Source organism: Apium graveolens, chromosome 4 (genome assembly GCF_009905375.1).
Source record: "Apium graveolens cultivar Ventura chromosome 4, ASM990537v1, whole genome shotgun sequence".
NCBI classification, from domain to species: domain Eukaryota; kingdom Viridiplantae; phylum Streptophyta; class Magnoliopsida; order Apiales; family Apiaceae; genus Apium; species Apium graveolens.
In genome coordinates, this window is record NC_133650.1 from 302,840,784 (window position 1) to 302,866,156 (window position 25,373).

At 37.2% G+C, this 25,373-nt stretch overlaps 1 protein-coding gene across 2 annotated transcripts; it reads left to right on the forward strand.

Annotated features, from left to right (window-relative positions):
* The first annotated feature begins 2,198 nt into the window (after positions 1-2,198).
* On the forward strand, positions 2,199-25,235 carry LOC141721456 (putative manganese-transporting ATPase PDR2). 2 transcript variants are annotated; one of them, XM_074524388.1, is made up of 23 exons: positions 2,227-2,337; positions 3,928-4,112; positions 4,536-4,853; positions 6,324-6,413; positions 6,850-7,049; positions 8,002-8,074; positions 8,212-8,384; positions 8,489-8,660; positions 9,432-9,536; positions 9,616-9,726; positions 9,827-9,913; positions 10,043-10,225; positions 10,723-10,773; positions 10,859-10,984; positions 12,655-12,734; positions 13,111-13,219; positions 13,604-13,732; positions 14,037-14,102; positions 14,240-14,311; positions 21,307-21,458; positions 21,678-21,789; positions 21,859-21,975; positions 23,559-25,235. In XM_074524388.1, exons 3-23 carry the CDS (start codon positions 4,605-4,607, stop codon positions 24,672-24,674), a joined length of 3,573 nt encoding a protein of 1,190 aa, XP_074380489.1. In that variant the 5' UTR covers positions 2,227-2,337; positions 3,928-4,112; positions 4,536-4,604; the 3' UTR covers positions 24,675-25,235. The 2 variants fall into 2 exon arrangements, with proteins under 2 accessions (XP_074380488.1, XP_074380489.1); XM_074524387.1 differs by lacking the exon at positions 3,928-4,112 and having other exon boundaries at positions 2,199-2,337.
* The last annotated feature ends 138 nt before the right edge of the window (positions 25,236-25,373 follow it).

Here is a 25,373-nt window from a genome sequence, read left to right on the forward strand (position 1 = left end):
GGAGTCCATTTTGCTGGCTAGATCAGAGTTTCTTCTAAGCTGTCTGTTGATATCTAGCATTGTTGTGTTAGGAAATGTAGCCTCCAATCTTGCAGTAATATCCTTTTTGACCTGACCGATTTCTGTCCTAAGCTCAGTGACATCTTGATTTTACTTCAGAGATTGAATTTGGTGTAGTTGAAGAGATTCTAGGTGAACTTGAAGAAGTCTCTTGGTGTTGGCATTTGTAGTGGCTTGAAGAACTGTCTGAGTTTGTTGAATGATGTGAAAGAGAGTTGATTTGAAATGATGCTCATCACAATCTTTGCTAAACATCCAAGATGGATTGTTTGTACTTGAGCTAGGTCCTGTTTCTCCCCATGTGTGCATGGAATCTTCCTCATCATCTTCATCCCTAAACTCCTCAGAACCACCAGTTGGATGGTCAAATTCATCACCAGCCGTGGAAGGCATGACAATGATTGCATCCTTAACCCTTTGCATAGAAGCACTAGTGTGCACCAAGTTTAGAATCCTTTCAGCAGCCACATTGTCCTGTTCAGCTAAAACTTGATAAGCTGGAACAGGGTGAGTAAATGCATCAGTTTCATAAGAAACAAAATCTAAGATAACTTGATAATCTTGCTGAAATAGTTGTTTCTTTTCAACCTCACTGACATCCCTTTACTCACTAACAATGGGCTCTTCACATTCTTCAATGCCTGCTTTTCTCTCATAATCTCTCTTTTCTTGCATCAAGGGCTCCCCCTGGCTTCCCACCCCCACCTTCACCTACTAAGGTGGGACTCAACTCACTCACTTTTGCCAAGCTAGAAGAAATAGCTTGCATATTTTCACTCTTTTCCTCTCCTTTTGCCTGAGAGCAACTCAACCTCTCACTCTGTTCACTCCCTTCCATCAATCCTAAGAGTGATTGTACAACCACCAAATCATCTGCATTTGTAACACTAGTTGAAATTTGAAGTGGTGCAGTGATATTCAACGGATGAGTAACATCCGTCGAAGTAGTAGTTGCAAGTGTTAACGGATGATTGCTATTAAGCACATCCGTCGAGATACAATCACTAGTTAACGGATGATTAATATCCCTCGAGATAGTAGAAATGACAGAGTTTGGAGTAGAAACTATTGTAGAATCTGTGGTGATTGATTGGAGATTTTGCACATTATTCTCAGTAGAATCATAAAGAAATGACAAGTGAGCCAACAAATCATCTAAAAGATGATGCTCACTTGCTGCAGATTTTGACTTTTACATGAGTGTCAAAAAGAGGGTAAGACTATCAGGGGAACATAAGTGTGAAGCATTGTAGGAACCACCGGTGGGGTGGTTTAAGGTGAATATCAATGTTGTTAAGCTTCAGGATGTCTACATTAGACTAGGGATGGTTATCAGGGATTCATAGGGCCAGTTTCTGAGGGCGAAGATTAGTCATATAGATGGATCATGACAACCAAAAGAGGCGGAGACAATCTGTTTGAAGGAGGCGTTGTCTTGGACTAAGTCACTAAACCTCGGCCATTGCTTGTTTGAGACAGATTCGAAGATTCTTACTGCAACATGTTATGACACGCCCGATATGTTATGGTACGCCCGGTGAGGCATATTTTGATACCATAATTCTGGATTGTATTTAATTAACGAAGCACCTTGGTCATGTGCTAGTTTAGTTTGTGTACATGTCTACGAATAGTGTGGCACACTTGTTCGAAAGAGCTGCATATTCTATGTAAGGCTTAGGGGAGTGGGTCGAAACTCCACCCGATTTCATTCATCATGTGCTCAATTCTGATAATGCTTAAGTAATGCAAGTTCGTTTTATTCAGAAAAAAGGTGTAAATAAGCAAATTCAAGTAAAAATGTTGCAAGAGTGAAGTGCAAATGTCCAAACAGCCGAATTCAGCTTTCTAAGTTACCCATTCTTCTCTTTATAAAATAGATACTTATTATTTAAAATTTTATATATAATGAATATTTTTATTTATTTAAAATAATCGATTTAGATAAGGTATTTGCGCTTCGATTTCTAATTATAACCGAATCGAAAAATCAGTTTCTATTTCATTTTTTAATTTTTGGGTTTCAATTTTGGACATGTTTTGTGTGATTCTCTTATTAGCGGTTTCGTTTTTTTACGTAACGATAGGACCGAGCTGAAAAATGTGTAGAAATCTAAGGGTATAATAGTAAACTGAATCCAGTTAACAGAAAGAAAAGCTTTACTTAACGCCCACACTACCCCCAAACAGATTAGCAACTCCTCATTCGGACACGGCGGTGTAACGAAGACGGCAAATTCTCGATTAAACGACACCGTCCAGCGCCACCTCCGATTTGTAAGTATACTTGTTTGCACACACATCTACGTATAATTGTGTATAATTATAATTTAACCGACTTTAGACTTTCATATTGATTAAATCTCGTTTTTACTTAATTAAAACCCTAGGTCTCTCTCTCTCTCTCTCTCCCCCTCCCCCCTCTCCCTATGTGTATATCTATATGTTTTCGAGTTGATTTTGAATTGAGTGTTGGTTAATTGAGATCAAGTATGTAGTTGTGATTGGATTTAAGCAATGTCATTGTTTTATGATTTGTTTTTTATTGATTTGATGAAATGAACTGATAGACTTGTGATCTTATGGATATGTGATTTTGGCGATATCAAGTTTGTTTTTAAGTGCACGGTAGTGTTGGTAGTGGTGACGTGTCTGTGTGAATTGGATTGTCGTATGTACACGTGTGAATTGGATTGTCGTATGTACACATATGCGGTTTGTACAGATAATTGTTCGGTTTTAGTTGACTAATGTTTGATTGAAGATAAGAAGTGCTTGTGTTTTTTGAAGATGTGAAGTTAGATGTTTCCAAATGTCGGAGCAGTATATATATTCAACTAAGAATTTTAATTTGATAATATATGAAGTTAACGTGTTCAATTAAAACTGGTCCCACGGGTGTCTTTTTCTGCTTGGGGAGGAGCCACGTGTTAAAGAGAATCACTCATCGCGTACCCTGAGATTTAATAATATCCTGGTCATATTATATTGTATTACATAAGTTCAGATTCCTGAGGTTGTTAAGTTACAAAGTGTAGGTTTGGAAGGGCGTGGTTTCAAATCCCTCTCGTAACAATTAATTTAGGTGTCTTAAACTTAGGAATATAATGTTAGCATGTATATCTGCCAGTGTAGTGGTTGAGTTGGTTAAATGTACTAGTTCTTTAAGAAGGATGTCAATTCTAATTTTAAGTCCTACTGTTACCAATTTTAATGTTGGATTACCCTGCAAGTATTATCTTCCCTTGTCACTACTCATTGTACTCATCAGTTTTGTATAATTCCATTGTGTTCTTTCTCTCTAATTTTATCGGTCTCAAAATTTCCTTGACATATTTACAATTATGGTCATGTTGATTGTATATTGTTGTTGCCAGTTTTTATTCTTCATCTGTCTCTAAACGAAGTAGGACGTTAAAAAATTCATCATGGGTATGGGTATCTAGCGGTTATTGTCCACATAAACATTTATATTAGAGCTCTGTTACACAATTGTAGGGTGGCCATTTATTGTGTTGTTTATTATCTTAAAATAAGAAAATAAGATACATAAAACTGTCATATTTGTATTGGTAAGTGTTTTAATCATGATTTCTGATAGTATACATTGATAATCTTGACTCGTATTGGCTGGATAGGTAAATGTGCCACTAGACTGTATTATTTTGGGATTCACCCAAGTTAAGAATCATGCTTTCAGGTCATTTACATCATAAATATTGATTTTACTTGGCTGAATTGGGAAGTGTGTTACCAGAGTATTATCTTATTTAAATTTCCCATTTTCAGATGCCTTTAATTTTTTTAATTTTTAGATTTTTCTTATGTGAAGCAATTTTTTTTTTCATTTTTCCATTCCTTTTGCAGTGGTTGCTGTTTTATGTGGACTTCATCTTCATTAGTAGATTTTTTTTGGTAATAGAGGATTAAGTTGGTGTCACTACCACAATTTCTTTCAGACATGATAATGGTTGTTACATCAGTGTTGAGGCAAAGGGGTCTGTTGGAGTGATTACTTTTTGTTCGACAGTCAAGAGTTCAAAACATATTAAGTAACATATATACATTGATATTCTTAATGATTTTTTATAAAATTTTAGTTTATAATGCAATTTATGTGTACACTCCCCTCCCCCTGATATTTAATGTTATTTCTGAATTTGATTTGCGAAGTGCTTCTTAATTAAAAAACTTATAAATATAGCAGTGGCAATGTGAATGATTTTGTCCAAATGTGGTTTTTAATCAATTGATGCATTTCTGGAGACTTTCTTAAAGGCAATAGAAGCAAATAGAAGTACACTTGAATGGCTAAATAGTATTGTTTAATCACAATACCCATATTATTCTGTAATTTACACCCTTTTTTAATCATCCATCCGGCTTTTCGTGGCAGTTCTCGTAAACTCTTCCTGTTAAATTTTGCCAGTATTTTTTGTTATGCTGTTTTCTCATCCATGTCTCTTCATTTGCAGAAGCATTTGTGCCAAACAACAAAAACTTTGTAAAAGATTAAATAATAAATATATTGAGCGGGAATTGACATGTCAAGGTTTCATGTTGGCGGGAAAGTGGTTGATACTGTTGATTTGTTGAGGAAGAGGAACTTGCCATGGCGCTTTGATGTCTTGCCATTTGCCATAATCTATGCTGTTTGGATTGTTGTCGGAGTTCCTAGCTTGGATTTTGTTGATGCCTTAATAATACTTGGTGGGCTTGTAGCTGTGCATGTGCTTGTATTTCTCTTCACTGTTTGGTCAGTGGATTTCAAATGTTTTATCCAATATTCCAAGGTTCGATATGTCTTGCCTGCTGTGAATTGTATCTATGTTTCTGTAATGCTTATATATGTGTTGGATGACCTTTTCGTTTGCTGAAGATATTATTATTTCAATATCCTTGTATTAAGATGCTTTAAAGCAAACGACACAAGTCTCACACAGGCTTAGCATATAGAATGTTATTCATTATAATATGTGGTTAAGCTATCATAAAATAGTCTGTAGTGGTGGGTATCAATGGTAAGTGAAGTAACATCATTATGGTTGTCACGTGGGTAAGTCGAGTCGACAGAGGTCTAGCTCGTTGATTAGTCGATAAATTAGTAATAATGAAATAGGTATCTCTTATATATGTGGTTTGTTGCAACGGAAGTACAACATTCCCATATGTATATTTATCACAAAGTATGTATTAATTATGAATATCTCTTTCCCTTGATAAGGATTTAGAAAATCACAAAGTATGTATTAATTATGAATATCTCTTTCCTTTGATAAGGATTTAGGAAATGTGTTCTTATTCAATTTGTACAGGCAGGGACGGAGGGACGGAGCTAGGATAGTTAGATTGCGGGTGCGAGATTTTTTTTTTACGCTTTGTACACAAAAATGGAAAAAATTTATACATATTGTTATTAATTACGAGTTTTCACATTGAAAAAATTTGTAAATATATTTTGATTATCATATCAATATACACGCCTTTTTAAACCGTCATTAATTGTATCAAAAAATTACATATTTTTGAGGGGGCAAAGTTTATAAATTTCAATATTTTTCATATAAATTATCCAAACTTATAAACCTATTTTTAAAAATGTTCCCAAGTTTGGAGTGGCGGTCCTCTAGCTCCGTCTTATAGGATTTTGCGGCAGTCGACCTGACTAGTCGACAACTGACGCTTAGTCACCCAAGTCACCCAAGTCGACTGACTAGTCGAAAATTGACAATTTGGCCTCTTTACTCGACCTTTTGAGAATTGTGTCGACTAGTCGATCGCCATGGCAACAATGACCATTACCAAACGTGTCAGAGTTGATATAGTGGATGACGGTCTCATAAATGGATGACACTTAACATAGTAAACCTTCACTCTCTTTATTAATTATTTCTTGAAAAAAACTACAAACTCTGAACTGCATGGGGAAGTCTGTCATAACTGGATGACAAGTAAATGATATCATTGAAGCAATTTAATTACGCAATTATATATATATATATGAAATTCTGAAATGTGAAGTGCTCAATATTTAATGTTCTCCAATTTTTTTATTAATTCGTCCTAAAGGTATGACACAACTGAAACCTGTAGGGTATCGATGTTTTATATCCGGTGAATATATATCAGAACCCAGATACACTGCCGAAGTGAAATCAGAAAGTTTGTAGAGGACTTCAAATTGGTTATTTATGTGTCTGTTGAATTTTTGCCTCATATTCTACTCTGACTTAATTTAATTCTTATTGCACTTTGTATGGCAGGTTTCTGACATTCAACAAGCTGATGGGTGCAAGATAACTCCAGCTAAATTTTCTGGGGCTAAGGAAATTGTCCCACTTAAATGTCGGAAGGTTGTACGAATACATGATTTATTTATTTTTCTGTATATAACTGTACATTTCATATTATTTAATTATTTCATCATGGTGTTATTTGAGACTTTTATTTATCTTATATTAGACTTATCATATTTATTATGTTTTTCTTAGAATATAGTTTTCTTTGATAAATTTATTGAATTAGAATTTTTAAAAATTTCCAGATACACTGTTTTCATTTATTCACCTGAAATAGTGCAACCTATTTGTTTGTATTGACAAATACTCTTGATACCATAGTTAAAGATAGAGGTAATGTTGTTTGTGTTGTAAATCTGTACTTCTGTATAATCCTTGTATGTAATTTTCCTTGAATGGAAGAGTGACTAGAAGCTCTAGTTATTTCAGTTTTTTTTTATATTTTTTGATTGTTTATCATCTGTTTGATATTTATATATTGCTACTGCAGTTATCTGTATCTTCATCCACAACCCAGGAGGAAGTCTATTTTGACTTTAGAAAGCAATGTTTTATTTACTCAAAGGAGAACCAAACTTTCTACAAGCTTCCTTACCCTACGAAGGAGCCATTTGGATACTATCTTAGAAGTAGTGGCTATGGCACAGAGACTAAAATCGCTGCTGCTACTCAAAAATGGGGACGTAATGTGTAAGTCATCCTAACTTTTTTAGCTGGTAAATTGTATCCCAAGTGTCGGCGTTTGTGTCATTATTTCGGGCATTTATTTATGCTGGTAAATTATAATTTGAGTAAATGACTTCATTAGCCATTTAAATTTCATTTTTTTTGCACTTTTAACATCTGTAACAATCTGTAACAATTTACTACTAAACATCATCATTAAAATATTTAAACAAAACATAGTTTAAAACTTAAGAAAATATTAAAAAGAATATTCTTGATAATACTATTGTCCTATTAACTTCCTTAACAAATAAAATTACTTTTCTGACTTCTACGTGTAATACCCTTATATTTTAACGTTTGACTACTTTAGGTAACATAATGATATATATATATATATATATATATAGTTCCTGTTTAGTCCCCTTCGTTTCGGAAGATGGTGGGAGGTGGTGACACGCAACGACCAATCCTGAAAGACCACTCTTTTGTCTAAGGATGCCTAACAGCCGCACCGAACATTCGGGGGGGGGGGGAGGACACTGCGAGGTGGGTAGTTTATCTGGGGTGGATGCCTCCTAAAGAGTAACGGAGGTGTGCGAAGCATCGCGAGATGTTCAGCCATCTCGTACTAAAAAAAGAAAAGCTTATATATATATTATATATATATATGAAACTTAAAATACAAGGGTACCACTTAAGCTAAAAACACGAAATGTCACTACTTGGGCCAAAAACAGAAGGTTACCATTGAGAATTATTGTATTAGCTATTAATTAGCAGTTTGGCATGCTTACCAAGCTACCTGTACACTTAAATGCAACTTGATTGTGATTGTTTTAAGCACAGCTGAGATTTGGACAAAACATGTTTGGCTTGTGATATAGTTCTTATATACTTGTACAAGGGCTTTCTATTGTATTTCCCATAGTTTCTTTCTTTGCTGTTATCTTATTTGTGTTTTTGGTGTGTTTAGGTTTGAATATCCACAACCTACATTTCAAAAGTTGATGAAAGAACATTGCATGGAGCCCTTCTTTGTGTTTCAGGTTTGTTGTGATTCAATATTTCAGTGACCTCCCAAATAAATAAAAAGGAAACAAATACGCTCTAGTTTTTTTTTCTTGGACTCCATTGCTATTCCTTGTCGTTGGTTATTATTTCTGATGCTGCTCATGGTATGCAGGTATTCTGTGTAGGGCTCTGGTGTTTGGACGAATACTGGTACTACAGTTTGTTTACCCTGTTTATGCTGTTTATGTTTGAGTCAACAATGGCAAAAGCCCGGTTAAAGACTCTATCTGAGCTTCGACGTGTAAGAGTAGATGGCCAAACTCTAATGGTGTACCGGTGCGGGAAGTAAGATATCTAAACAATGATCTATATTTCTTCTTGATAGTCTATGTTTGTTGGTAGGAGTTAATGAGATTTTAATTCAATGTTTCTGATGAGTGATACTTCAGGTGGGTTAAAATTTCTGGAACAGATCTTCTGCCTGGGGATGTTGTATCTATTGGCCGCTCTACTGATCAAAATGGAGAGGATAAGGCTGTTCCTGCTGACATGCTTATCTTATCCGGGAGTGCTATTGTAAACGAAGCAATTTTGACTGGCGAATCTACCCCACAGTGGAAGGTCTTTTATTATTTCTTATGTCTGATTGTCTGTTGGTCGTTATTCTTTAATATAATATGGTAAAAAGAAAGGGAACGTTACATATTTAGTAACTTGGGCCAAGGTTGTGATGCACAAGAACTTATTTGTTCTAAAGCTGTTGAACTTCGTTCCATATTCTTTTTAAAGAGAAATTAATAAATTTTGCCAAGGCTGAAGTATAATAGTGGCATCTATCAGACACCAGTTACCATTAATAGGCAGAATTAACTGCATACTACCATTGCAGCATCACCCAAAAGAAGCCAAATCCAAATTAAAAAAGAAATAATGTGCTACAGGAGCGAATATATTAATCTCTCTACATAAACAAAAGTCAACAGTCATATTACAGCTTTAAATCTAGCCTGTCAATATTTGGAATAGTTTCTATTAGCTGGCTCAAGTAGTGTATCGTTCATTATTATGTCTTAGACCATCAATTGTGGGTTGCTGAAGCAGTAGCTCGAATTTGGTTGCCAAATGTCCATTAAAATAAATATTTATGTATCTCAATATTAAATCTTAAGGTCTGCAAGTTATAAGTTGTTCATAGAAACTAGATTGTTTTTAATGTCTAGTTGGCTGAACTGGATCAATGTGTATTTTTTCATTACATGCTTTATTAGTTTTTCATAACATTTGGCTTGATGTGTCCTAGAGTGCAGCCTCTTTGTGTTTCTTTGCAGTTTGATTATGTTTCCTGAGAAATGCATAGTCTATCATATTCCTTATAAATGAGGATTTGTGCAGGTCTCCATCATGGGAAGAGGAGCTGAAGAGAACTTATCTGCCAGACGAGATAAAAGTCATGTTCTTTTTGGTGGCACAAAGATATTGCAGCATACATCGGATAAGGTTGTTCTGTTATTTTTTTTTCCTCACTAATAATAAGGTTATAAGTTCTTACGCAACCTATCATTTTCTTTGGACTCAGACCTGTCATTTGAAGACTCCAGATGGGGGCTGCCTTGCTGTTGTTCTACGAACAGGGTTTGAGACTACCCAAGGGAAACTGATGCGAACAATTCTTTTCTCAACAGAGAGGGTAATTATTTTTAGTCCGTCATCAAGAATTTTGCCGCTGGTACAGTTTCGTCTATTTTTTTTGTATCTTTTCTTACTCTTATGTACTATTTCAAATGCAGGTTACTGCCAACAGCTGGGAAAGTGGCCTCTTCATTTTGTTTTTAGTTGTATTTGCATTAATTGCTGCCGGTTATGTCCTTGTGAAGGTAATAAAGCAAGCTTTTCTGTAGCTGATGGTGATATAGTCTGTCTATCTGCACATACGCATCCTTTTATGCGTGTAAACTATTCTTTGTTATTTTGCACGCTCTTATGTGATGCTTGCTTTATTGCAGGGACTTGAGGACCCAACTAGGAGTAGATACAAGCTCATACTTAGTTGTTCATTGATCATCACTTCTGTTATACCACCAGAGCTACCAATGGAACTATCAATAGCTGTTAATACATCTCTAATTGCACTGGCTCGACGTGGGATATTTTGTACAGAACCTTTTCGTATCCCTTTCGCTGGGAAGGTGAGCAAGCAAATGTAGTTATTAGGCTGAGTAAATCCTTAAATCAGTTTCTTGTTTTTGCAAACGTAAATTGGAAGAATTTTGTTGCTAGAGAGTCTGTAATAGTTTTTTTTTATTTTCCTTGATACCATAAAGTGGGGATTGTAATATTTATAGAGCTCAGTGTTCATTTGTGTAATTTGTAATATTTAATTGGAGATATTAAAATTTAAAAGGCCCAGTTGTATCTGTATAATTTGTAATGTTTTGTCGGAGGCATGGGTTTTATGCTACATGCAGCATGTTTATGGACATCCTTCCTTGATTTATGCATATTTTCAAGATGAGTCCTTTCTATTGCTGGTATTTCTTATGTGATGCACCAAAAAGCCTGTGTCCCTTTATGTGGAGCTGTGAAAACATTTTTCAACGTGTTCACATTATAATATATAATATATATAGTTTATCTTTTGTTTCTGCTTATATTGTATGCTTTATACCTCTTCGTCCTTCTGCAGGTCGATATATGTTGCTTCGATAAGACTGGCACACTGACATCTGATGACATGGTATGCAACTAGTTAATTGCTTTCTGCTCTAGTTGTCTTATGCCGTCTTTGCTGATATGATTATGTGTGCTGCTTACATTGGCAGGAGTTTTCTGGGGTTTGTGGATTGACAGAAAGCTCTGATTTAGAAACTCAAATGACCAAAGTTCCCACTCGCACTCTGGAAATTCTAGCATCTTGCCATGCACTGGTTTTTGTAGAGAACAAGCTGGTATCCATTATAATCTTATTGGCTAAAATTACTATATTTGCGATAAAAATTGAAACTACTCCCTCCGTCCCACCCAATTCTTTACATTGGGGATGTGCACGGAGGTTAAGAAAAAGTGTAAATTAGTGGTGAAAAGTAAGAAAAGTGAGTAAAATGGTGGAACCAATTAATATTTAATGTATAAGTGGGTATAGAGTAGCAAAGTAGTGGATGTTGTTAATTTTAATAGAGTTATTTGCAAAATGCATCCCCCTGGTTTGTCCCAAATTCATTTTTTACCTATACTTTATATAACTGCACTTTGCATCCCTTTACTATTTTTGGCGCGACAAATTGCACCCTTTTCGTTAAATTTGTTAAAATTATCAGGGGTATTTTAGGAAATTAAAATATATAATTATAATTATATTATTATTTAAGCTTTTTAACCCTCTAAATGATACTTTTTGAAAAAAATATAAAGAACGGAAGTTGCAGAGAACGAAAAAATCTTTTCAAAACAATAACATTAAAAAATTATCAAATATTTTACGAAGCCAAAATTAAATTAAATCTATACTTATTGAATTTATTAAAAAAAATTATAAAAAAAATATTTCTATTTTGAACCTTTTTATTACGAAAAGATCTTTTCATTCCTTACAACTTCCGTTCTTTAAATTTTTTCAGAATGTATCGTTTAGAGGGTCAAAAACCTTAAATAAAGATCTAAAAATTTAATATTTTAATTTTCTAAAATACCCCTGAAAATTTTAACAAAATTAACGAAAAGGGTGCAATTTGTCACGCTGCAAATAGTACGGGGATGCAAAGTGCAGTTATATAAAGTATAGGTAAAAAATGCATTTGGGTCAAACCATAGGGATGCATTTTGCAAATAACTCATTTTAATATTATAAAACTTTACTATTTTAGGAAACTTTCAAAGTGTAAAGAAATGAGAGGGACGTCACAAACTGGAAACTGTAAAGAAATGAGGGGGACAAAGGGAGGATTATGTAGAGCATTGGATAATAAAACAACACGGTTTTTTAAAGTGCAAGGACTTGTCATCATTTGTAGAGGACATTGTGTTATATGTTATGCTGGTGGTTGTGCAAGTTCTGATATTGACTGCAGTAAGAGTTAATAGGTCGGATGAAATCATTTTAGTAGATTTGCGGTAAGTGCTAACAACCTTAAAGGGATTGGGAAAAGCAGTTGGAGCACCTACATTTGGGAGTATAAAAAGAGTGTACTGCGACTATAGTAGAGTCCCAAGTCCTATTAACAGAGAGTGATGGTGGAGCCACATCAGGATTTATCTCAGCATCTATAACTAGATCTTGAGAAACTGAGGCATCTTGGATAGCATGCTCGATGGTTAACTAGATCTGAACGTAACGTATATACTAAAACGGGCATAATATGATTGCTTTCTGTTGGACTGTAGCTAAAGGAGCTTAGAAACACCTAATTTTGTAATGTAATTTATTTTCTCCCCTTACCTTCCTAGTTTATTTTTAATAAATGGAAGCATAAGGTTGCTGATAGCAACATCTTATTTTTAATAAATGGAAGCATAAGGTTGCTGATAGCAACATCAGTTGTTTCAGTAGAGTACCCTTTCCATAGTCCTTGGTTATGATCAACTTCCATATGCTAAAGTTACAAAAACAATATTGGTATAGGTTGGTGATCCTCTGGAGAAGGCTGCAGTGAAGGGAATTGAGTGGACTTACAAATCGGATGAGAAAGCAATGCCAAAAAAGTAAGCTAAAATTCATGATTACTCATTTTTTGAAATGCATATTATCTGTTGTATTTCATCGTAAGATCTATATGTTTCTGGTTGACTTCTGGTCTGTAATGTTGTATATTTGTCTATGCACTGTTTATATGAATTTAAAATTCGTGAAGATTCTAGTTTTTGTCCCCAAAAGTTTTTCATGATCGTAAGTTGAAGAGAGATGTCTCCTTACCTCTAGATTTGTTGTACAGCTTGTGGCTGGCTTGTAAAATGACTATTACATGCTGTCCTCAGCCTTGTTCTCCTATACTGGTGTCCTTCTGCATAAGTTATATGTATAATGACACTCGACACAACTACTTCAATTAATACATTAAAATCATTTCGGCATCTGCAGGGGAAATGGAAACGCTGTTCAGATTGTCCAGAGGCACCACTTTGCTTCTCATTTAAAGAGGATGGCTGTTGTTGTTCGTGTTCAGGAGCAGTTTCTTGCTTTTGTTAAGGTATCTAGTTGCACCTTCCCTCCTGATTACTTATATGGGGTATTGCTGTCATATTGTAATTACATGTTCCCAATGTTAACCTGTGCAAAGGTCTCCTATTGTAGGGTAGTTGTATGTTTAGTCTATAGCATCTACTAAGGAGATGTGACTCATCTCTCCTCTTGTGTTTCTTGGCCATGTGATTTTTCAGTTCTAGGTTCTTGCATATTCTTTGGGCTATTTCCTATATGCAAATTTTTGACGATTATATGAAAACTTGTTATTGCTTTGCGAGTAATGCTAGCTCATATCCAGTAAACACATGTTTCTGCCATTCCAGTTAATTCATAGATCCTATATTCAGTTGCATGTCAGTCTGATAATTCTATACATTCCTGCATTCAGGGTGCACCGGAGACCATACAAGAAAGACTAACTAACGTGCCTGTATCTTATGTTCATACCTACAAGAAATATACTCGTCAAGGATCTCGTGTTTTGGCACTGGCATTCAAGTCACTACCTGACATGACAGTAAGAATAATCAGTTGTGGTCATCAAGTCTTTATTCTTCCGTTCACACACACACACGCACGTACACACACACATATATATATGTGTGTGGGTACAAATATTTATATATCTATCTATTTGTTGTGAAAGGAGCCTTCTGCAATTTGGGAAGTTATTAAATCTATTAATTGCAAGCAACCTTTTTACGGCGTAAATATTTGTTTTTGTAAATAGAAATTTTCCAGTGTATCTATATCTATTTTGGTTCCAATAGTCTACGATTTCTATATGAATGGTATTTATTCATTTTGTGAAATGTTAACAGGTCAGTGAAGCTAGAAGCCTGGACAGAGACATGGTGGAGAGTGAACTTATTTTTGCTGGTTTTGCGGTAAAGACTAATCTGCGTTCTCACCTCTTTGTTGACTAACTGCGTGCTCTAAACTCCTTTTGTTGCTTTGATAAGATGATGATCTATTTCATATATCTTGTTTCACTTTCACTTGACACTCTCCTGTTGAACTCCAGGTGTTCAATTGTCCTATAAGAAGTGATTCAGCCACTGTGTTGTCGGAGCTAAGAGGATCATCACATGACTTGGTGAGTATTTTGACTAAATGCTCTTCTATGTTAAGTCTCTCATTTTATCTTGTTTTTTACACCCAAATTTAAATACAGAAACTCAGTATTACTATTACTAACAATTTTGATACCAACCTGTACAGCATATATGTTTTACCAATTGTACTTTTTCCTTTCCATTGCACACATGCTTAGCGACCTCTTTATGATAAATTCTGATGAAAAGACTTGCAATATTTTGCTATGAATTCACTACGATTTACGAGACAGAGATAAGGATAAGGAAGAAATTGTACTGAACAATATAAATACTGGTTACAAGATAGATTTGCTACAATTCGAGATGTAGCCTCTCCCACAGTTAACTCCCACAATAATCAACATGTCCTATAATTGTAAACCCTACTTCCTTTTATCCTCCCCACTTTCTCCTAACAAAAGACTATTTTGCCCTTCTTTAAAAATAACAAGTCTTCAGTCCATTTGGGCTTCAATAGCGTGGGCTTTCTTACTCTTGGGCCTTCTCACATATGTGAACAGTATAGCTGGCTGGCCTGGGTTTATAGCATTACCCGCGGCCATACAGCCACCTTGTCCTCAAGGTGGAAAGAAGGGAATCTACTGTCCAACTGTACAAACTGCACCCAGGAAGCTTCATACTCCGGTAACCCCTCCCATTGAATTAGCACTTCCATAGCTGCAGAGGGAGTTGCTGTGTTTTTTCGCACCCCTAGTACCTACTCAGGAGTGCCTTCCCAAACCAGTGTGGCAATTATATTGGGAGGTAGATTCTATGTAGCATTGGATTGACCCACTTCTTTCTTTAATTGAGAAACATGGAATACTGGGTGAATTCTCGAAGTGGGTGGTAGCTGCAGTTTATATGCCACCTTACCTACACGCTGGATCACATCGAATGGGCCATAATAACGAGGTGCCAGCTTGGCACAAGCTCGCATGGCTACTGACTGCTGCCTGTACGGTTGCAGTTTGAGGTACACGGGGTCTCCAACCTGGAACTCCAATTCTCTACGAGACTTGTCCTCTTGTTTTTTCATACGTTATTGAGCCCGTAATAATTGTGCCTTTAACTCATCAATAATAGCATCTCGTTCCTGTAACTGATCTTCAATGGCAGAGAGCCCTGTGCTGCCAGGAATGAATTTGATTAATGGTGGGGGATCTCTACCATACAAGGCCTTAAAGGGAGTGAAACCCGTAGACACATGGTACGAAGTATTATACCAATACTCCGCCCAAGATAACCAATTTGCCCAAGTTCTTGGTTTGCCATTAATAAAGCTCCTCAGATAGTTTTTCACACATTTGTTAACCACCTCTCTTTGATCGTGGGTTTGTGGGTGGTATGCGGTACTGTGATGCAACATTGTGCCTTGTAGCCTGGAAATTTCTTTCCAAAAGAGACTGAGAAACACCTTATCACAATCTGATATTATAGTGGTGGGAAAACCATGGAGGCGTACCACTTCCCGAATAAAAACTGAGGCGACTCCTTGAGCTGTGAATGGGTGTTTTAAGGGCAGAAAGTGTGCATACTTCGTGAGACGGTCGACTACCACCATTAGGGTTGTCAAACGGATAATTCGGATACGGATCTGCCTATATCCGTATCCGGATCCGAATCCGAAAATCCATATCCGTATCCGTATCCGAATCCGAAAATATTTAAAGAATTATATCCGGATCCGGATCCGACGGATACTATCCGGATATGGATAATATCCGGATCCGATTTTAAATCAGATTTTTTATTTTCTAATTAAAATTTTAAAAAAAATGAAAAAAATTAGAAAAAATATAGTAAAAATTAAAAAATCATTTTTAAAAATTAAAATAAGAGATAAAGTGATTTAATCATATTTTAATTTTTTTTTAATTAATTTTTTATTTATCTTTTCAATATAATCATTATCTTTAAATTGTTGAACTCAAATGATTTTTTTCTCCATGTCTATAAAATTTTACAAACATAATATATAATATATCCGTGTATATATATATGTATGTATTTATATACACAAAAATATATTATAAATTTAATATAATATATTTTTAAATTATTTAAATATTTAAATATAAAATATATTTATCGGATACGGATATTATCGGATACGAATATGCCTATATCCGTATCCGCAATCGTCGGATTCGAATACGGATAATATCCGCTTTGTTTCGGATACAGATAATATCCGTTTTATTTCGGATACGAATGCGGATTTTTCGGACGAATATCGGATTTTTCGAATTTTTTTGACAGCCCTAACCACCATTACGGAATCCCAACCTTGCGATTTTGGTAGCCCCTCGATGAAATCCATCGACAACTCATCCCAAACAGTTGACGGTATTGGTAGTGGGTTAAGGAGACCCGCTGGTTTGAGTGCAGATGACTTGATCTGTTGGCACACTTTACATGCCTGCACATATTGGGCCACTGCCTTCCTCATGCCCACCCAGAACCAAGTGGATGCAAGATGCTGATATGTCTTGAATTCGCCTTAATGGCCTCCCATGGGCGTGTCATGATACGTGTGCAATAATTTGGCCATGAGAGAACACCTTGATGGTAATACAATTCTTCCATTAAACCTTAAAATCCCATGCTCCAAGGTGTATCCTTTGGCCACCACTTGTCCTTTTTCCAAATCTTCTTTGAGTTTTTTAATAAAGGGATCTTCTTTAATAATTGCTTGTACCTCCTCCCAAAGTGTGCCCCAGTGGTGATTAGAGTACTAAGTTCCCCAACAGGCCCAAACTGCCGAGAAAGGGCATCTGCCACACGATTCGAGGCCCCAGACTTGTAATGAATTTCAAAATCAAAGCCCATTAATTTGCTGACCCACTTCTGGTACTCCGGGCTTACTTCTCGTTGTTCCATCAAAAATTTCAGGCTTTGTTGGTCGGTTCTCACAATGAAATGCTGCCCGAGCAGGTAGTGTTTCCATTTGAGTATGGCGAGCACAATCGCCATTAATTCCTTCTCGTATATGGATTTAAGTCGGGCTCTTGTTTTTAGGACCTTGCTGTAATATGCAATAGGTTGTCCTTCCTGAAGTAAAACAGCTCCCAACCCAAAACTAGAGGCGTCAGTTTCCACAATAAAAGCCTTGTTGAAGTTGGGCATAGCCAGAATAGGAGCTTGTGCCAAAGATCGTTTCAATAGCTCGAATGAAGCTGTAGTATTTTCAGCCCACCCAAACTGATCCCTTTTCATCTGATCCGTTAAAGGACGAGCTATTGTTGCATAGCTATAAATTTACGGTAGTAACCCGTTAACCCTAAATAAGAACGTAACTGTTTCAAATTTTTGGGTTGTGGCCACTGCAGCATCGCCTCTATTTTACTTCCATCGACTGCAACCCCTGATCTGAAATCACGTGTCCCAAATATGGTAACTGATTCTGCCCAAACTCACTTATCTTTGTTGGCATACAGCTGGTGTTCTTGTAATGTTTGTAACACCGTGGCCAAATGTTGCTGGTGTTGTGCTGCATCAGGACCGTAAACCAGAATATCATCAAAAAACACGAGGACAAAACGACGGAGATAAGGCTGGAAGACGGTGTTCATAAGGGCCTGAAAGGTAGCAGGCGCGTTCTTTAACCCAAAGGGCATTACTAAGAATTCACAATGCCCCTCATGTGTTCAGAAAGCCATTTTCGTTACATCACTTGCCTTTAGTCGAATCTGATGGTAACCAGACTGGAGGTCTAATTTAGAATTTTTTTTAGCTCCATGAAGCTCATCTAATAGCTCGTCAATCACCGGTATTGGAAACTTGTCGGCTAATGTTACCTTGTTCAAAGCACGGTAATCCACACAAAACCTCCAAGATCCATTTTTCTTCTTCACTAAAATCACTGGACTGGAGAATGGACTATTTGATGGTTGGATAATTCCTGCGTGCAGCATGTCCTGTACCAAGGCCTCAATTTCGTTCTTTTGAGCCTGGGAGTATCGATAAGGCCTCACGCTCACTAGGTCTGTTCCTTCCTTGAGAGTGATACCATGCTCGTGTCCCCTCGAAGGTGGCAATCCCGGAGGCATCTCAAAAACAGACTCATAATTCTGCAGTGTAGTGCTAAGAAAGACAGGGACTTCGTGTTTGCCTTTCTCTTCAGCTCCCGGCTGTTTATTAGCCGACAGCTCGTTGAGCTCAATCAGAAATCCTTGTCCTTCTTTCTTTAAGGTTTTGAGCATGGCTTTTAGAGATATCAACGAACGCCCCAAGCTTGGATCTCCTTGAACTGTCACTTGTTCTCCACCCACCATAAATTTCAATGTTTGGGTCTTCCAGTTTATTATCACCGTACCCAATTTCTGTAACCAAGCTACACTCAAGATCACGTCGGAATTACCCAAATCCAACGGCAGAAAATCCTCCACTACGGTTATAGTAGGCAAGTGCACCATTACCCCTTGCATTCGCCTTCTCCACCTGCCATTTCCCCATTTCCTAACGTCACGCCAAACTTCCCTGTGTTAACCACTGATAACCCTAGTTTTTAACCGCATTGGTGGATATAAAATTGTGGGTTGCCTCAGGATCCACCATTACCACCACATCTTTGCCCAGAACCTTGCCTCACAACTTCAGAGTTTTTGGATTAGTGATTCCCACAACCGAATTTAAGAAAATTTTAGGTGGGATCTCTTCATTTTCACTCGGTGATACAACCAGACACTCCTCCCCCAACTCATCATTTCCCCTTTGCTCAGTCTCCCCAACCTCACCCTGCATTAAGAGGACACTCAACTCCCGTTTCTTACAACGATGACCTGCCGACCACTTTTCCTCACACCTGAAGCATTCCCCTTTTTCCCGTTTCGCCTGTAATTCCTTCTCAGTTAATCTCCGAAACATCCCCATCGGTTTGGCTACTGGTAAATTACTCATACTCCTTCCAGACGGGCTAGAGGGTGAAGAGGACGACTGGGAATAAACTGACACTGAACGACTACTTGAACTGGGAAAACTGGACTGAGATTTAGATGAAGTTGAATACCACGTACCTGATTTGAATGGATTTGTGCTCACACCACTCGCTTTACGGTTCCCATTACATCTCAGCTTCTCTTCTACTTTTACGGCCAATTCCATAGCATGGTCCAAATTAATCGGGCCTAACACACGCACTTCTGTTTTAATCTCATCCTTTAAACCGTTGATAAATTGGGCCAGTGCAATCTCTTCCGGAACTCCTGTTAGAGGGGCCATCAATTCAGTGAAACGCCTTCTATATTCCACTACATCTGTTTGCTGTTGGTGGTGGAACCATTGTTCTTGTAAGCTACCCATGGATGATGGTCGGAACTGCCGCAACAACATGGACTTCAACTCTGTCCAATTCCGGATGGGACGACGCCTGTCTTCCCATTGAAACCATAGTAACGCATCCCCATCCAATGATACCACCGCCGCTTCCAAAGATTCCTCTTCCCCCAATCGGTAGAAATGAAAGTAACGCTCTGCTTTCAAAATTCAGCCATCTGGGTTCATTCTATCAAACACCGGTAAATCCAGTTTTTTCACCTTCCAATTTCCTCCCACTGGGTCCCCAAACCGACCCGACCCAAACCCGAATCCACAGCTTGACCCAGTCCCTGACCCGAGACCCAACCCATAACCAAAACCCTCCTTTCGACCCGCTCCACTCCCTTCAATACCTTTCCCTGACCCATTTAATTGAGTCGCCTCGTTCACCTTCATGGACAACACCGTCGATCTCATCTCTTCTTGGAATTGCTCCTGTTCCTCTAGATCTGTTGATTCTCATCTCAACCCGCTGCATAGCCTGGTCCAACTTGACAGATAGATGCTCTAGATAGATGCTCTATAAGGGAACTTTGTAGGCTTCTGGTCGCATTATTAACGGCCGTTGCTACTTGTTCCCTGAGGGTTGTCCGTAGCTCTTCGATCCCCTTCTCAAGCTACTCAATATGAGCTTGGTTAGATGGCGGCGCACCCATTTCTCCTTGGATCTACTGCTCTGATACCAATTTGCTATGAATTCACTACGATTTACGAGACAGAGATAAGGATAAGGAAGAAATTGTACTGAATAATATAAATACTGGTTACAAGATAGATTTGCTACAATTCGAGATGTAGCCTCTCCCACAATAATCAACATGTCTTATAATTGTAAATCCTACTTCCTTTTATCCTCCCCACTTTCTCCTAACAAAAGACTATTTTGCCCTTATTTAAAAATAACAGTCTTCAGTCCATTTGGGCTTCAATAGCGTGGACTTTCTTACTCTTGGGCCTTCTCAAATATGTGAACAGTATAGGTGGTTGGCCTGGGTTTATAGCATATTTCTCCAGTTTCGCTTCTTCAAGTCAGATCTGTGTGTTCTGAATTTGGTTCCCTCGATTGTTAGTTGATTTTCTTTTTCATGATTAAAGAGAGTTACTTAAGGCATAGGGGATTATTAATGCATTAGAAGTCCATCCTCACCAGAATCGGGAAAAAAATATATTAATAGAAGCTCTGTATGTTGCATCAGTTTGCTCTCGACAGAAACAAGTCACTGGATTCTTCAGTTTAGTTAAAGAACTATATGTAGGAGGCAGAAATAGAAGCCAGTCAAAGAAAAGGACCTCCCTTAAAGTTTACTTATATCCAAGTCAATAAAAAACAAATTTTAAAGACAGCATGGTACCGACAAAAAGTTTTCCTTTTCATAACAGGATTCGGAAACAGTCATTTATAGAATAATAAAGAAAAGATGGAACTAGGGTGATTAAAATTAAGGGCAATCCTACGGGCTTTTTATCCCTTGCCCAAATGCGTGTGTGCAGACCATCACACTTATCTCCTTTTTTTTTCTTCTTCGACCTTTCTTCTGCTACCTTCCAAATATTACTTAGCCATGATCTCTTTTTATGCTTATTTACATGGATTCCAATTTTGCTTCCGATTTGACTTGCACATTTTACATCTTTTCATGTGTATCTGATATTATTCAGGGTTTTCTTCTGTTAGGTGATGATCACAGGTGACCAGGCATTGACAGCTTGTCATGTTGCTGGGCAAGTTAATATTATTACCAAACCTCCGCTGATTCTTACGCCAGGAAAACATGGCGGAACCTATGATTGGGTTTCGCCAGACGAAGCTCGAACAATTGAATACAGGTATGCAGATGCTTTGTTCTTTAAAGTTTTTTTTTTCTTTTTAGTGATTTTGCCTTGCTCACCATTTATACTTGCATTTTTTTTTAAAAAAAACTGAAAGCTTTGTAGTTGAAATACGATTTCACATTTTTTTTTTAATTCTTTCAGGAGAAATCTATCTAATTTCGTTCTAGTCTCATAAGCCTAAAAATGCTAATATTATTTACTTGTCTTCTTCAGTGATGAAGGGGTTGAAACTTTATCTGAGGTTCATGATTTATGCATTGGAGGTGACTGTATTGAAATGTTGCAGCAGACATCCGCCGTTCATAGTGTCATTCCTTATGTGAAGGTTGTAACTTGTACAAAGCATTAGATTGCCCTTCTATAATGGCTCATACTGATCAGGTAAAGTTTGTAGGTTTTCGCGAGGGTGGCTCCTGAGCAGAAAGAACTCATCATGACTACTTTCAAGATGGTTGGCAGGATGACTTTAATGTGTGGCGATGGGACCAATGATGTGGGAGCTTTAAAGCAGGTAATGTGTACGAAATAACTCATGGTTTTCACGTTTACTCTTTTTCCTCGATGTTTTATATACTTATCTTATTAGCTGCAAGTTGGAATAACTTAATAATAGACCTAGCCTGTCATGTGATGGAAATAAAATGTGTATTAACTACTGCTAAAGTTAAATTCTCACTCACTACGTAATCCTTTGGGATCTGCTTAATAAAATCAGTTACTCTCTCGATAATTAGCAATTGCTTCTTTTAAAGGGTGAAATTTAACTATGCTCATTTTGAAGAAAAATTGGTAGAAAATTAGAAGAGCTTAAGCTCATCCTGCACTATATGTGAGCAGCAATGCAGTCATTTTGGTTCAAGAGCTGCTCATATTTTATGCACTACAACTGTAGGTCTTACCCATTGACATACCATCACTACCATAATCTTCTCCATTAGTCACCATTTATGTACCTACCAGGCTACCACTACCACCAAAGTTCACAGTGGCTTCTTCTGTACCCAACCTCATCTCCATATTAGCAAATTTACATCTATTTCTAACCTACATCATCAAACACGACAGTTCGCTAGACCTACATCTATGTCATCTCACTCTTGTCTATTTACTTCATTGTGGTGTGTATGGTGATAACATTTTTGCTGCAGTTTTGCAAGAATTCAAGTGTATTAACTCAATAAAGTTTTTTTCTTGCATGTGTTCATTCTCTTGTTTATGCCATATGCTGAATTTCATTAGGTATGTTAAATAGTTTAACAGAGATGTAGATATTAGACTCTTTCCTCTATACCTGCCTTTTTTCAACTTCTTTCTCATCTATCCGTGTTTATTCTCAATTTCTTTTCAACTATTAGGCTTTTAACACATCAGTTGAATTTTGCACTGTTCTTTGCTGAAGTAGAACTTATAATCATTTCAACATCTTTCTGTCTTTTTTTACATTAATATTGTCAAATATATTCAAAATTAAGAATGTTCTTCTATTCCTTGCTATTCATTTCATTTAGTAATGGCCTTTCAGGGATTGCAACTTATTCTGCATATGACTAAGGGGGCGTTTAGCTTTCTGCCCCTTCATGCAGATATTCTAAATGCAGAAATGTGTCTAGGATACATTCTTCAGTAATTACATGGGTATGGGTTGCTATTTCCCAATTTTTTTGGGATCTATGGCAGGATATGAGCAATCTTATTCTTTATGTTACTGCAGAAGGAACCCTGGCTAATTAGTGTGCTTAAGAGCTGGGGGTATTAAGTTATACCGGGCTTTTATTTTTGTTACTTAAGAGCTCACACTGTCGCTCACATTCACTCGCACTCCTACTCCCATTCCCACACTCATCACACTTGCATCTCCTGAGACTTTACCCTCACTCTTAATGGGAGAGGTTCAACTATCATGCCAAGAACCGAAGGTCATTGATCTGCAAATTCTGGCTTTCCCATGACTTGTATTCAGTTTGTTTTAATTTTTTTTTTATAGAATGATATATAATGTGACGGCCAAAGGTCTGGCCCTTGTTCATTAAATGTAGCCTTATATCAAGTTTATAAAGTATTATTATTCTTATAATTGTGCTTCTAATCCCGCAGGCACACGTAGGAGTAGCTTTGTTGAACGCAATTCCTCCTCAGAGTGATAAGGCACAATCTGAAGTATCATCTAAAAGTGATGCCGGAAAATCTGGTAAAGTAAAGAAAGGTAAGACCACAACTGAATCAGGAAAGTCCCCCACTATAAATGGAGATAGCTCTTCTAAAAGTAGAGCTGCTGCAAAATCCGACTCCATCAACCAATCAGCTGGTAACCGCCATCTGACAGCAGCGGAGATGCAACGGAAGAAACTCAAGAAGCTCATGGATGAGTTGAATGAGGAGGGTGATGGTCATGGGGCTCCAGTTGTTAAGCTAGGAGATGCTTCAATGGCATCACCATTCACAGCAAAGCATGCATCAGTTGCACCAACTACTGACATTATACGCCAGGGTCGTAGTACTCTAGTAACTACGCTACAAATGTTCAAGATACTTGGCCTTAATTGTCTTGCCACAGCCTATGTTCTGAGTGTGATGTACTTGGATGGTGTCAAATTGGGTGATGTTCAAGCAACAATTAGTGGAGTTTTTACTGCTGCCTTCTTTTTATTTATCTCTCATGCGAAGCCCCTTCCCACCTTGTCATCTGAGCGTCCCCATCCCAATATCTTTTGCTACTATGTCTTTCTCTCTCTCCTTGGGCAATTTTCGCTCCACATTTTATTCTTAATTTCTTCAGTAAAAGAAGCTGAGAAATATATGCCTGAGGAATGTATTGAACCAGATTCCAGTTTCCATCCTAACCTTGTAAATACAGTTTCATACATGGTGAACATGATGATCCAGGTTGCTACATTTGCTGTGAATTATATGGGCCACCCTTTCAATCAGAGCATTTCTGAAAACAAACCGTTTTGTTATGCCCTTTTGGCCGCTGTTGGTTTTTTTACTGCCATCACCTCTGATCTATTTAGGGACTTGAATGACTGGTTAAAATTGGTCCCAATGCCGAGAGGATTAAGGGACAAGATTCTCATCTGGGCATTCCTTATGTTCTTGTGCTGCTATGCGTGGGAAAGGTTTTTGAGATGGGCTTTCCCTGGTAAGATGCCAGTGTTGAAGAAGCGACAAAAGCCTGCTGGAAATGATGAAGAAAGGAAAAAATTGCTATAAGTTACAGAATATACATGTGAATCTGAATGGCACCTACGTGTGCGACCAGAACCAGCTATAGACAGTTTTGATAGAGCAGCAGTCTTTGCTGAAGTACCTGGGCTTACTTCCCAGCACTCCTACAAGGGGTTCTTCAACGTTTAAGCTGTTCGGATGTTGTAACTGTACCTTTAGATATTTTTTACCTTCAGATCCTTCTGTGGATTTCTTTCAGAATTAATGAATCCACCTAATTGGATATATGATTTTACTTGAGCAACTCATAGAAAATCCACAGAAAAACCAGTGTTAAAACCGCCTTTTGGCATATGAACTGATTCAGGTAGATGCTTGCAAGTTGCAACTGAACTTTTTGAGTATTTGCAAAGGTACATTGCTGTTCCTTGAACATTCAGACCAGAAAAAAAACCTGCAGGGAGATCAGGGAAAAAACAATGGGAATATTGAAATTTATTCTTGATCTGTAGTACCTGTGTTGGCAAATCAGTATATTAGTTGTAGCTTATAACATAGTATGCTTTTTTATCATGTGATGATTTGGACAGAAGTTAAATTATTGCATGTCTCGGCTTATATCTAGCTTCTATCTCTTGTTAATTACCTGATTAGAGAATTTCAGGCCCTGGTAAGTAATCAGTGATGCTACAACTAAAAGTAGTTGTACCATTTGTGGTGTTTGCCTGGAAAATGGACATTTTT